At 40.9% G+C, this 12,321-nt stretch overlaps 1 protein-coding gene across 1 annotated transcript in view; it reads right to left on the bottom strand.

Annotated features, from left to right (window-relative positions):
* Positions 1-12,321, bottom strand: part of wdr7 (WD repeat domain 7) — a 110,629-nt gene that overhangs the window by 58,520 nt on the left and 39,788 nt on the right. The window contains exons 20-21 of the mRNA XM_079179133.1: positions 2,062-2,180; positions 1,663-1,786 (exon numbers count right to left, since the gene is read on the bottom strand). Of these exons, the coding sequence (XP_079035259.1) occupies positions 1,663-1,786; positions 2,062-2,180 (243 nt within the window). The remainder of the gene's footprint in view (positions 1-1,662; positions 1,787-2,061; positions 2,181-12,321) is intronic.

Below are 12,321 nucleotides of genomic sequence, written 5' to 3'. Positions count from 1 at the left end.
CACACACACACACACACACACACACACACAGCGTTTCAGCAGGCTGTTCCTAGAAAAGAAGGTGGAGATTCACCTTTCTTCCCATCAGCAGGTGTAACTGTAGACAGAGAGAGTGACCAGGGAACACAAGACAGAGGAAAAGATAGTGAAGAGAAGGAAAAGACAAATGGATAGAGAGCGGGTGATGGACTGATATTTTTAGATCTAAAGTAGGTCTTGTGTTGCTTTCATTGACCGCTCCCAGTTCTAGAAACGTTATTTCTATCACAGCTTTGTAGGTGGGATTCAAAAATGGGCACACTCTTCCTACAATGCTAACTAGCCACTTTACAATATCCACGAAAAACAGGGGCAGAGAAACATCTCTTAAATCAAGATCTCTCTTAAATCCATGTGAAAAACAATAAGCTGACTGATTGTAGAAACCACTACAGGACATAAATGGTAAATGGAATTGTATTGCCTTTTTCTAGTCTTCCGACCACTCAAAGCGCTTAAACACTACATGTCATTCACCCACTCACACCCATTCATACACTGATAGCCGGGATCAAACCGCTAATCTTCTGATTGAAGGACGACCCGCTCTACCACTGAGCCACAGTCGCCCATGAAATAAGGTAGGAAGGGCGGAAATGTATGTCAGGACTGATTCTGGGCTAACGGAATAATGGCCACTACCAACACAAATCAGCTAACATGAACATGATGTCAGACTAAATGAATGAAGTGAAACAAAATTGACATGTAGTCTGATTATCAGGTCAGGACTTGGATTTAGAATGTTGGGTGCATCATGAGCTGGAAAGCGGGTAAAGGCGGGGACCTAGGCGTGCTGACTCCTGGTATCACAGATCAACTCTAGGGATGTGGAACCTCTCTGGAACTGTAGCCTGATGGAGTGAGAGTGATACCAACTACATATACCCGGGCTCGCCTCTACGCATAGCACTTGTTCTGGAACCAAACTCCTGGACTCTTGACTTGTCTAGAGTTGCCCAGGGTGATAGGTGTTGGGAGGGTGTGGGGATACTCCAAAGCCCCCGGCTGAGCACCACTGAGAGGAAGTCTCTGACTGTTGTTTGTGCACCGAACAGCAGCTCAAAATACCCGGCCATATTGTCCTGGAAAAGGATACTGTCTGGAGACTCTATAGTTCTGCTGGGGGACTTCAACAGTCACATGGGCAACGATGGAGAAACCTGGAAGCGTGATTGGGAGGAACGGCCTGCTTGATCTGAAGCTGAATGGTGTTTCCTGGTTGGACTTCTGTACTAGTCATGGATTGGCCATACAAAACACAAGAACACCCTAGGCCAACAATCAACGACCCACTCTGTGGTTGTATCATCAGACCTGCTGCCGTATGTCTTTGATACTCAAGTGAAGAAAGGTGCAGAGGGTTTGCAGCTAAGATCGTTGGCGAAGCAAAAACCCAGGCGTTGGAGGAATTTGGGATGAGATTTGATACCCTGGTTAAATATCCTGATATCAATACCGAAACCATACCATGGCATAGACCTGAACATGTTTCGGAGTATGTGTAAAGAAACTGAGTTGTAAACAAATACTGTCATTTGGTAACATTAAAAAAATCAAGAATATCCAGCACAACTAAATACAGATTTCCTTCTCTCAGAAGACGTAGCGTGAGGTACTTACGGGAGCTGACGGTGTCCACATACTGAGGTAGGTAGGGAGCCCACAAGTCGATGGTGTCCTTACGTCCGGATTGGCCAATCCTCCTTAACTCAGCCAGGAGGAGAGCTTGAGCTGCTTCTCGCACCTAAAGCCGCACAGAGGGTAAAGTTATGATTGTAGCTATACTAATCATTATTTCTCAGTCTTCTATAGAGGGTCTTCAGGTAAGCAGCCATGCTGATGTTCATGCTTGATTTGTTTTAATAAACGGACATGATTCATTTGTTGGATGGTAAGTAGTAGGGGACACAACTTTCTGTTGATAATTTAGAATATATAAATATAATTCTAAGGAGACAAGGGTGCAGGCAGCTTGGCTTGGACCTGTGCGTACAATGTGTGTGTGCTTGTGTGCGTTACCTCCAGACAGCGGTCTTGCCATCGTCTCGCCAACATTTCCAGCAGAGGAGGTCTGAACTTGTCCAGGCCGAGGAGGTCAGGGAGCATCACACAGTGCATGGCTGCCAGCTGGCTCCAACCTGCACACAGACACAGACACAGACACAGACACACACACACACACACAGTAAGAAAAGACTACAGGTAGGGCCAGTGGATAATGCTGTAGTCCAAAGCCTTTCATGTGCTCATACACACATCTCACTTCCTGTCACATAAAAACACTTTTTTCTTTTCACATTATACGAGACAATATGAAATCGTTGGGACAGAATAAACATTCTGATGATTCTACTGTTTTCTGATTTTATGTACAAGTGGCTCTTTTGTTGTTTGTATGAGTGCTCCTCAAGAAAGAACACCACAGGCCAAGCATTCAGCCCCTTGTGAAAAGGCATGTTATGAATGGGCACTGCTCTAGTGTTGCTAGTTGACCGAAGTGTCAGAGAAATCACCTGATTATTGAAGTGATGTAGTCAAAAGCTGACTGATCAAACACTTTACATCGCCTTGCATCCTTTATTAAACTTGCACATAAACACCCAGCAAACATGACTGATATCAATCTTCTCAAGTCACACTTGGAAAGACACCAAATAAGGGCATTCCCCATAACGTTAAAGGAATAGTTTAAGATTGTATTGCACATTTTTTTTTATGCCCCTTCAGGCTGAAAACAACTGTTTCCACATGACAGCAGTAAGTTTCTCACATCTAAATACACACACGCTCACACACGCTCACACACTGACTTACATGTAAAAATCCTCATATTAAAATCACAACAGTTAAACACCGAATGGAAATATTGTTGGTAAATATTTGCAGTCTTGGTTAGAGCAAAGTTCGTATTTCTGCTAACCAGAGCCTGATCATGTTTGATGGTATTCCACAGGTAAACAACAGATATACAGTACTGGATAGTCGGACTGACAAACGCCTCATAACGATACCTTGGCATGATGAACTGAAGTGTGTTTTATTTCATTCAGCATCACTACAATGTGTGGAGGACTTTACTACCGTTGCAGGTTTATGGGTGTTATACATTACACGTTTCCAGTTGCATTTACCAGAGTGAGTGAAGAAAGCTAACATTCAAAATGTCTTGGTATCGCTTTAACAGGGCAAAAATCACACAGTATCAGTCTGAGCCGAGGTTATGGCAAATATTTATATTTTACACCAAACACCAGAGAAATGTACACCAGCTTTTACACGTCTGTGACAAAAGATGGACTTAAAGGTTTAGTTGCTGATACTCAACATAAACCAAGCACCTGATTCACATATATTAGTTTAATATATGTTTTCCAAGGATGTATGTGAAATGTACTTGAATGGACAGTGAATGGCGTTTAGGCCGGAAAGAAATTTCATACAAATTTCTTTTCCAGGGACACCATGTAAACTTACCTCCGCCATCGAAATACACAGGAAAAACTCACACTGTTAGGCGTATTACAGACACATCACATTCAGGAATATACTATGTAGGGGTGGACATACTGTGATAAGAATATATATGAATATATTTAGTCACATGTCTTCTCAGTATCGACAATCAGTCAACCCCCTAGTTGCAATATTTGCATCACTGTCGTGCAGAAACTTTAACTGTTAAAACTAAATTAAAGTTGAATCATTTTAAAAAACGTGTTCCTAAAATCAAATCTACGAGCTACAGCTGTAAAATTGTTGAGATAAAATTGATATACAGATGTACCACTATATGCCACTTTAATGACTTATGTTATTTATCAAATTGTGCTTTAAGTTATTGTAAGCTAAAATTGTAGTTGACAATGACCAATGTAGTAGATGCCTTAATTTAACTACAGCGAACACAACAACTATAACTGCTAACTACTTCTTCTAGGGTAGCTGCTAATAACAGCTATTCCTGCTGCTGCTATTACTGGTGTTGCTGTTAACAACTACCACTACTTATTTTGCTGTTGCCAACAACAACTATCCCTGCTGGTACATCCTCTTCTACTGGTGTTACTAACTACTGCTGCTACTACAGCCGTGGGCATACTTTCCACGGCTCCATCCATACTAAAATGAAGGGTCTGTGTCTGTCTGACTACTACATGAGCATTTCATCCATCCAATCCTGGTAGAAAAGCACCAAAACGTTGTTTGCCAGGAGTCCAACACCATATGGCTGTATTCCCTTAAATACAAATTATATAAACTGTGGTAATGGCGGATCTCCTAGCACAAACTTTATTAAAAGAAAGTATCCATTTAGTTTTGTTCATCTTGACCAACCAGCTAGAGGTACATACACAACCAAATTAAGCGAGGAAGGGAACTGGAGCATGCACAGTCGGCGCGCCTGCTGAGTCGGCCATAAAGCGGACACAAACTTTGGGCTGCACACTGACGTCCACTCGGGGTGCCTGCAGACCCTTGCGGACATGCGCTGATAACGACATTTACATCAAAAGGACCAAAGCAGAGCCTCACGGACACGAAGATGTGGAAAGTATGAATTGGCCTTTATTACCAACTATCCCTGCCAATGCTACCAACTACTGCTGCTAACAACAAGTATAAAAGCTGCTGCTGCTGTGTTGGAATAATACAAATAATTAAAGCTGCAAGCAGCAATGAAGGAGCCCTTACATCCTCCGGCACGTCGGGGGTGCCGGCGGGACTCCGGCCTGCGCGGCTGAGAACGTCCGCGATTGTTGGACAACGTGACCACGAGTCTGACATTTCTTTTCTGCGTCGACCGCCTGATGCTGGAAATTATACTTTGCAAATAGTTCACCACTTCTTGTCTCCAGAAAACACGCAAACATGCATTGTGTTGCTCCATATGAAGTGTAAACCACATTGTGTACAAGTCAGGTAATTCGGATGGTGTTTGTCAGAAAACGCAGATTATCTTTCGCTAGCACTGTGAGCATTAGTGAAAATGAGCTTGTAGACATCCTCAGGCCATGAGTGTTATCAAGCATGTGAAGTTTAGGATCGTTTGGAACAAGTCCAGTTGAGTTACATCAGCTTTTTTGATGGGGAATCACGTAAAGTAGCGGCCCGCTACGGCTAAGCCATTCTGTCAAACGGAAAGCTTTTGATCATTTTTAATCAGGACGGTCTTGAGATTGTACTGACCAAATTTGAAGTGGATAGTCCCTAGGAGGAGTTCGTTAAAGTATAGCGACTAAAAATAGGCCAAAATCGATCAAAAAATGACATCAAAATCAAAATGTCCGACTTCCGGTACAGTTTAGAGCATTGTCCCATGAGCCTTATTTTTAAGTCTCTATGTGATACATGTTCTGACCAAGTTTCATACATGTACGTCAAGCGTAGCCCTGGGGCTGCTCTTTTGAACTGGCTAGGAGGAGTAAATAAAAGTATAAAATTTCCTTTTGTTATTTAATTTTTTTCAATTGACGTATGCTCAAGCTTGAAGTGGCATCATACATAAGAAGTTTTCTGCGGATTTGATAATGTACCTTGGAACAACTTGTTTTTTCATTAAAATGATGCAAAATGGCCGCCACGCTACGTCAAGGTTCTTCAAAGAAAACTCTAACTTTTAATAATTTTTAATCACAAAGGTCTTAAGAGCATCCTGACCAAATTTGAAGTGGATCGCATAAATTCTCTAGGAGGAGTTCGTTAAAGTATGAAGGCTGAAAAATGGAAAATGTGACAAAAAGCACAACTTTGCGGGTTTACTGTAGCGCCCCCTATTGGTTGAATGCAACAAAATATCAGGGTATGTTACAGGATGCGATGTGCACATATGCTGAAAGTTTCGTGAATTTTCAACAAATGGTTGAGAAGTTGTGAATTGATATTAAGCCACACCCCTAAGAAGTTTATTGGTCCATATCTTGTCAACGCAAAGAGATATCAAAAAGCTTTTGATAAATCTGAGTGATCTACATCCACTAATGATCCACAGCAAATTTAATAGCAATCGGAAAAAAATGTGTTTTTCACTAAATTCAAGATTGCGGAAAATCTAAGTAGGCGGAGCTTAGGGATCTGAGAGGCTTTTTTGTAGATCTAGCGGATTTGGACATGTGTGTTGAATTTCAACTAATCGGAAATAGTGGCCGAGGGGCGTCACCGGTCCAACTGGTAGGGGGCGCTAGAGAGCCAGTTATTTACACACAAATATGCAACCTATGTCAGATGGCATATTCACCAGGCGTGACAAGTGTGCAAAATTTGGTGAGTTTTCGAGTATGGCAAGTTCCCCAAATATGCGCCCGAGTGTGCCCGATGTACTATGTGTGTTCGAATTTCAATAGGGCCTTCGCTGGCCCGACGTTGTCAGTTGCTCGGGCGCTAATAATGATGACGTTTCTGCAGGGCAGTGTTTTGGGAAAAACATGACAGAAAAACGTGACATCTTTACTACAGCGGTCAGTTGTCCTACAGGGGAGGAATAAGCCTCTGTGTGCATGCTTGCAGTTTTCCCGTACAAAACTAATCTAAACCTAATTAGTCTGAAAGTTGGAAAGCAAAGCTTATCAGTTTTGATTAGTTTGAGGCACTTGACTTTCGTCTAGAAACCACAATGGTGAAACAGTTTACATCATTTGAGAGCACATTCATTGTTCAGGTGGACGGGGCAACCGGCCGTCATGGTAAAAACTGGAACGCTGTTCGTAAAAAAAAGTTTATGATGACAGTATTAAGCTCTGAGAGGGACACCAGAGAGACTCCAGCTGTTAAAGTTAGAATGAACACTTTGGTTCATTTACAATAAGGAAGTAAATGAATAATTCAAGAACCATGTTATCATTCAGTCTTCTGTTTTAACTTTACAGCGTATGCCTCTTCAAAATGGACTGCAGTGTGAGATGGATGTGCTGCAAGTGAAAACAGAGGGACTGACATGTCAAAGGGGGCATGTCAGTCATTGGTAAGCACTAGTTTTTCTTTTTATGTATTTATTGTTTTGGTTGGATTTGTTTTCCCCCAGTGACACAATGGAAATAGCAAGCATGCAGACAGTGAGCTTGGAGACAGAAAACACAGGACAGGATTACAGAATACTGTAGAAATACCACACACCAGGGCATTAGGACTGTGGTCAATGCACTCAGTTCCAAACATTAGCAAAGTAACATTGTTTGCCGATGACATTGTTTTGCTCTCCAAATCACCAAATTCTGCTGCATTATGCTCATGATTAGTCCGAAATTATTGAATTTGTAGCAGATTGACTAAAAATATGAAATTTACAACATTTCTTTTGCTTGTACTACTCTTTAATATGTAAGGGATAAGAAAAATGGCTAGCTCGTCCAAATATTGCAGAACTGGTTCTCATGACCAAGTCGGTCCAAGACAGATTTAACATCAAAAACACTTGACCAGTTCCTGTGTTGTTTTGCAGCATTTGGAGACCAAAAACTATCAATGTCTGACTGGATTAGAAGTGGACTGACCCCAGCTACGACTGACAGACAGACAGACAGACAGACAGACAGACAGACAGACAGACAGACAGACAGAGCTGTAGACCAAAACACTTCAAGAAACTGGAGCGAGAAACCTGAGATGAAAACCTAAACTAACATTCACTGCAGGAAAAAGTAAGACTGCTGCAAGAAAAGAGGTGACGAGACTCAATAAGGAGTGGAACGGGGGGGGGGGGGGGGGATGAATAACTAATGGTATGAAGAGAAGGGAGGTGAAGAATTGTGATGACATGACGAGAGAGCGAGAGAGAGTCAAGAGAACAAAGAAAAAACAGAAATGGGAATGGAGGGTGACAAAAATACAAATGTGATGGAGAAAAGGAACAAAAAGAAGGACAGAAGGAAGGGATGTAGGAAAGAAGATCTAGGAAGCAGAAGATCTCCAAAGACAAAGATAAGAAAGTGAAAAAGAGTATGGCTGCTAGACTGTCCCTAAGCGGTACCCGTCAGGTCAGTCTGTACCTTCGTTGACTGAGGGGATGTAATGAGAAGCAGGGCTAGGGCTCGGAGAGCCAGGGGGCCTCTGAGGAAGGCCCCCAGGGGCCCCAGCAGTGGTAGCAGCAGCAACTGTGCTGGAGTTGGTTGTGACAGCAGCTTGCAGAGGAAAAGAAGGAGAGAAATATACAAGAAGGAAAGAACAGGTTAGGAAGTTATAAATACATACACAAAATGGAGAGAGATTAGTGGTGGGCAGGAGAGAAGAAAAGGTGTTTACAACACTTATGAACAGCAAACAAAAACAAGTACAAGGAAAATAAATAAGGAAGCCACTACAAGAAAGTAAGTAATAAGTTAAGAAAAATGCATTTCAAATTATCTTTACACGAATGGCAAGTTAGGTTGGGCTTACATCCACTACGCCAAAACCATCATCGTTACTGGACCATTCTGAAAAACCCCTGACTGAATTAATTCAGGTTTTACTAACAAAAAACACCAAATACTGTCAAAAAACGTTCAATACCTGCATATGCAACAGTATGTTTAAAGAGACCGTTCACCCCAAGATTAAAAATACATATTTTATAATACTTTTGCCTGCCTCTACAGCAATGCTGGAAAGAGACATTGCTGTAGAGTTTTTAAATCCACAAGCCAAGTGCCTTAAAGTCACTCTATAATGGAGAGAAGGCGGACATCCCTACAGCCAATACCTCCAATAGTAGGCAACTCGCTCTGAAACAATATAGTTTGATAAATAGCACTACAAGAGGGAAAATATGTGTTTTTGATTTCGGGGCTAACTGTCCCTTTAAGGTTACGGAAAAATGGTAGTTATGCTAAATAAACCATGGTTATGGTTAGGGAAAAGTTGTGGTTATAGTTTAAAACAAAAAGCAGAAAATAATATAGATATGATGGATATGTTACACCCCTCTGTGTAAATAGCACACAGTTGCATTGAATGTTAGCACTGGGTATGTTTCTTGTTTAGCTGAATTATCCAATGAAAATAAATCACCGGGTTGCATAAAGTCCAATTTAATGGATTACAGCAAATACAGTTCATGCTTTTCTTCCAGTAAAAAGATAAGTTTGTAAAACCACATAAATGTCAAAATAAAGCATCAGTGAAACAAAGATATTTCATTTCCCAGCAAGCACTTGGTGAAGCGACGAGGAAAAGGTGGTGAACTAAACCCAGAATAGAATCCTCCACCAGGACATCAAGGTTTCAGACCGTGGCACTAGCATTTTATCAACCCATATTTATTAGGTAACAATATTAAAATAAATGTGAAAAAAGAATGACCAATATACAGTATGTGTAAACAAGGTAAAAATATGATCTGCTGGTTCAAAATGTAATCACAATAAAGATTAGATTTTTCTTCACGCTCGGGCTAGAAACCTGAAACCTTTCTACTGGTGAGATAGAACGGTTGAGTATGTTCTTTCAACACTTTCATTTTCCAGCCTTTTTGCTAACAAAAGACAGAAAGTCCAGCTGTGCTCTAAAAAGTAAAGTCACGTCTTAAACATGTATAACACTTGTGACATTTCAAAGCAGTCATATGCAGTACACACACACACACACACACACACACACCTGCTCACATAAAACCAGTTACAAATCTAAAATCTGTCAATAAAACAGTCCAGCTGCCACACAGGAAACATGGAGCACAACAGAGAAAACTGTTGCATCAGTCGGAAGTACAGAAGAAAAAAGAAAAGAGAAAGTACACAAATACAAAAGAGAGATCTACTGAAAGTACAGCCAAAGACATATTGAAGAGAGCGAGTGTGTTTCTGAAGCCATGCCGTGAACAACAGAGAGAAGCAGGAGGGGTAGAAGAAGATACAATTAAATCTCAAATGAGGAGGTCAAATATAATTTGGTGACCTTAGAATATGTATCATCTACTTTAAAAAGCTTGGGTATTGGTGGCAACATAAAATAATGATGTACGCTAATACCTTTAGACAATTAATAAAACAATAAATATAACTTACTCATGTTACTGTAAGTACAGTATATTAAAAGACATTATACGATTCTCTTATGTTTTGAATTAAATATTCTAATTAAATATTAAACCACGACTTTATTGTTTTGAAAAATGTTCAAAACTGTCCAAAACCATGTGTATCACATCTAAAGTTGTTCCTCACTAAAGCTTTATAGATGCTGCCCGGGTCCAAGCATGCTGTCGTTGAGTCCCAGTTCAAAGGTTACAATCCTGGAAAATAAACATCAGTGCACCAGAAACAAATCGTACAAATATGAACAAATTGTAGAAACTGTAAAGAAATGCATCATCTCTTCATTATCTCCACCAGGCTCAAGCATGTGGGGAGTGATGTGTGATGACTGTAGGCTGAAGGACCTCTCGTGGTTAACGTGATTCCTGATTCTTAAAGAAACCTATTTAATTGACTGTTTTATATATCGTCATGGACTGCTGACACCGTGCTCCTTCAAACCAGCCAGTAATGTGATCAACAGCTGCTTCAGTAGCAAAAGGAATTTCTGGCAACATTTTGACGTGTCTCAAAATCTGAAAATGCTGAAGTTTGAACCGCAGCATCTGCCGATTAATTCCATTATTCCTAAAGACACAATTATTAAATCCTTTTGAAAGAGTGAATGTTGAGTGCATCTTCCAGTCTGCAGCTCTTTTTACCAGCTTGATTACTGAAGGAGGCCAAACTGGCTTCATGAAAAGGATGAAAGAAATAGTGTGAGAATTGTCTACTGCTTTCTAATAATCTAACAGTTTGGCTTTGGTACAATGATGAAAGGGTTTAAAGACCTCAGACGTGAAAACATTCACGTCAACATGAGGTGCATTAGTTGCTAAGAAAATGCAAATAATGCTCGGATGTCAGTATTAAGATCATAAAAACAATCCGATATGCAGATGAGACTTTAGTATTCATATCTAACATGAGAAGTCAGGTAGCTGGAACTTCTTGAGGCATTAAAAGTCAGATCATGTTCATACTAATGCAGATAAATATGATCCACACTGAAATGTCTGTCAAATCTACTTTAGTTTAACTAGGCCTCGCAACAACAACAACAAAAAGGTGGCAAACGTCACACCACATGACACGGATATGGAATCAGCATCTGGTATGAATAACATGAAGAGTATTTGTGGTCAATAAAACCTCAGAAAATAGTGAAAGGTATGCCTTACACTTTCCTAAAGCTGAAGGGGACATCTTGAAAGAATTGGTTTTGTCCAACTTACAGTCCAAAACTCAAAGATATTCAATGTATCTTCACTTCAGACAAAGACAAATAGTGTATCCGCACAACTGAAGGGCTGGAACATGGTCGCAATTCTTCCAACAAAAAAATAAAAGATTTAAATGGTTAATTAGTTATCAAAATAGTACATTTTCTGTCAATTGACAAGCTCATTAAGCAATTAATTGCTACAGCTCCGGTGGGAAGCTACAAAGTTTGGATCACCTACAGGAGAGGACGGTCGGCAGAGCCCTCAAATTGGAGAAACACACAGGACCAAAGCAGTGGACGGGTGCAGCGGCAAAACGGATTCATGACACCAAGAAAATACACTCTATATCAGCTCCATAACACACGGACTATGGAGAAGAACCTCATACAACCACACTTTAATATTTTGCACTATCCCTTTCAAGGAAAATTCCTTGTTTATTGCAACTTCTGTGTATTTTTTTAAATAGTTTGGTCCATCATTTCTGGTCCAGAGGAGAGTAAAATGTTATCATCGATAGGAAGGATGGCCAAAACTATGGAAATTACACCTATGTTGCAACAAACCTGAGTTATCTTTAGTTCCCCTCCACGGGGGAAAGAGTCTTCCAGATCAGCTGGCAGTGTGGTCAAAGGGCCGAAACAGAGAAAAATAAAGAGCTTCTATTCTTAAAAGGTATCTGAATGAGTGTGGACATGATTGTAAAATAGTAACTGTAAAATGTGTTTAGGTAAGTTAAATGATGTGCAGACACCCCGCTCTCTCTGTTAATCTGACAGTAAATGCTGCAGTATATTAGAGGGGCCTCCTCATTTATTTCCATGTGAAAAGAGACGGTGAGCAGGGTTAACAGCTCTCCTTCACAAAGCCTCCGACACGCACGCACGCGCGCACACACACACACACACACACACACGCCAGGTTAGAGTAGCTGGCTGAGCAGAGGTCACGGCAGAGCGTTCCCCCTGAATGCTGGTGAATAGGCGTGTGGCGTGAATAAGTCCACACGCTTGTCACGCTTGGCCTCCATTAAGGCGTGACAATAGCACTAAAACCCCCGCCTCCCC

The sequence above is a fragment of the Pholis gunnellus genome (genome assembly GCF_910591455.1).
Source record: "Pholis gunnellus genome assembly, chromosome: 18".
NCBI classification, from domain to species: domain Eukaryota; kingdom Metazoa; phylum Chordata; class Actinopteri; order Perciformes; family Pholidae; genus Pholis; species Pholis gunnellus.
The sequence above is the reverse complement of the archived record's forward strand: the minus strand, read 5'-3'. Positions and strand labels throughout refer to the sequence as shown.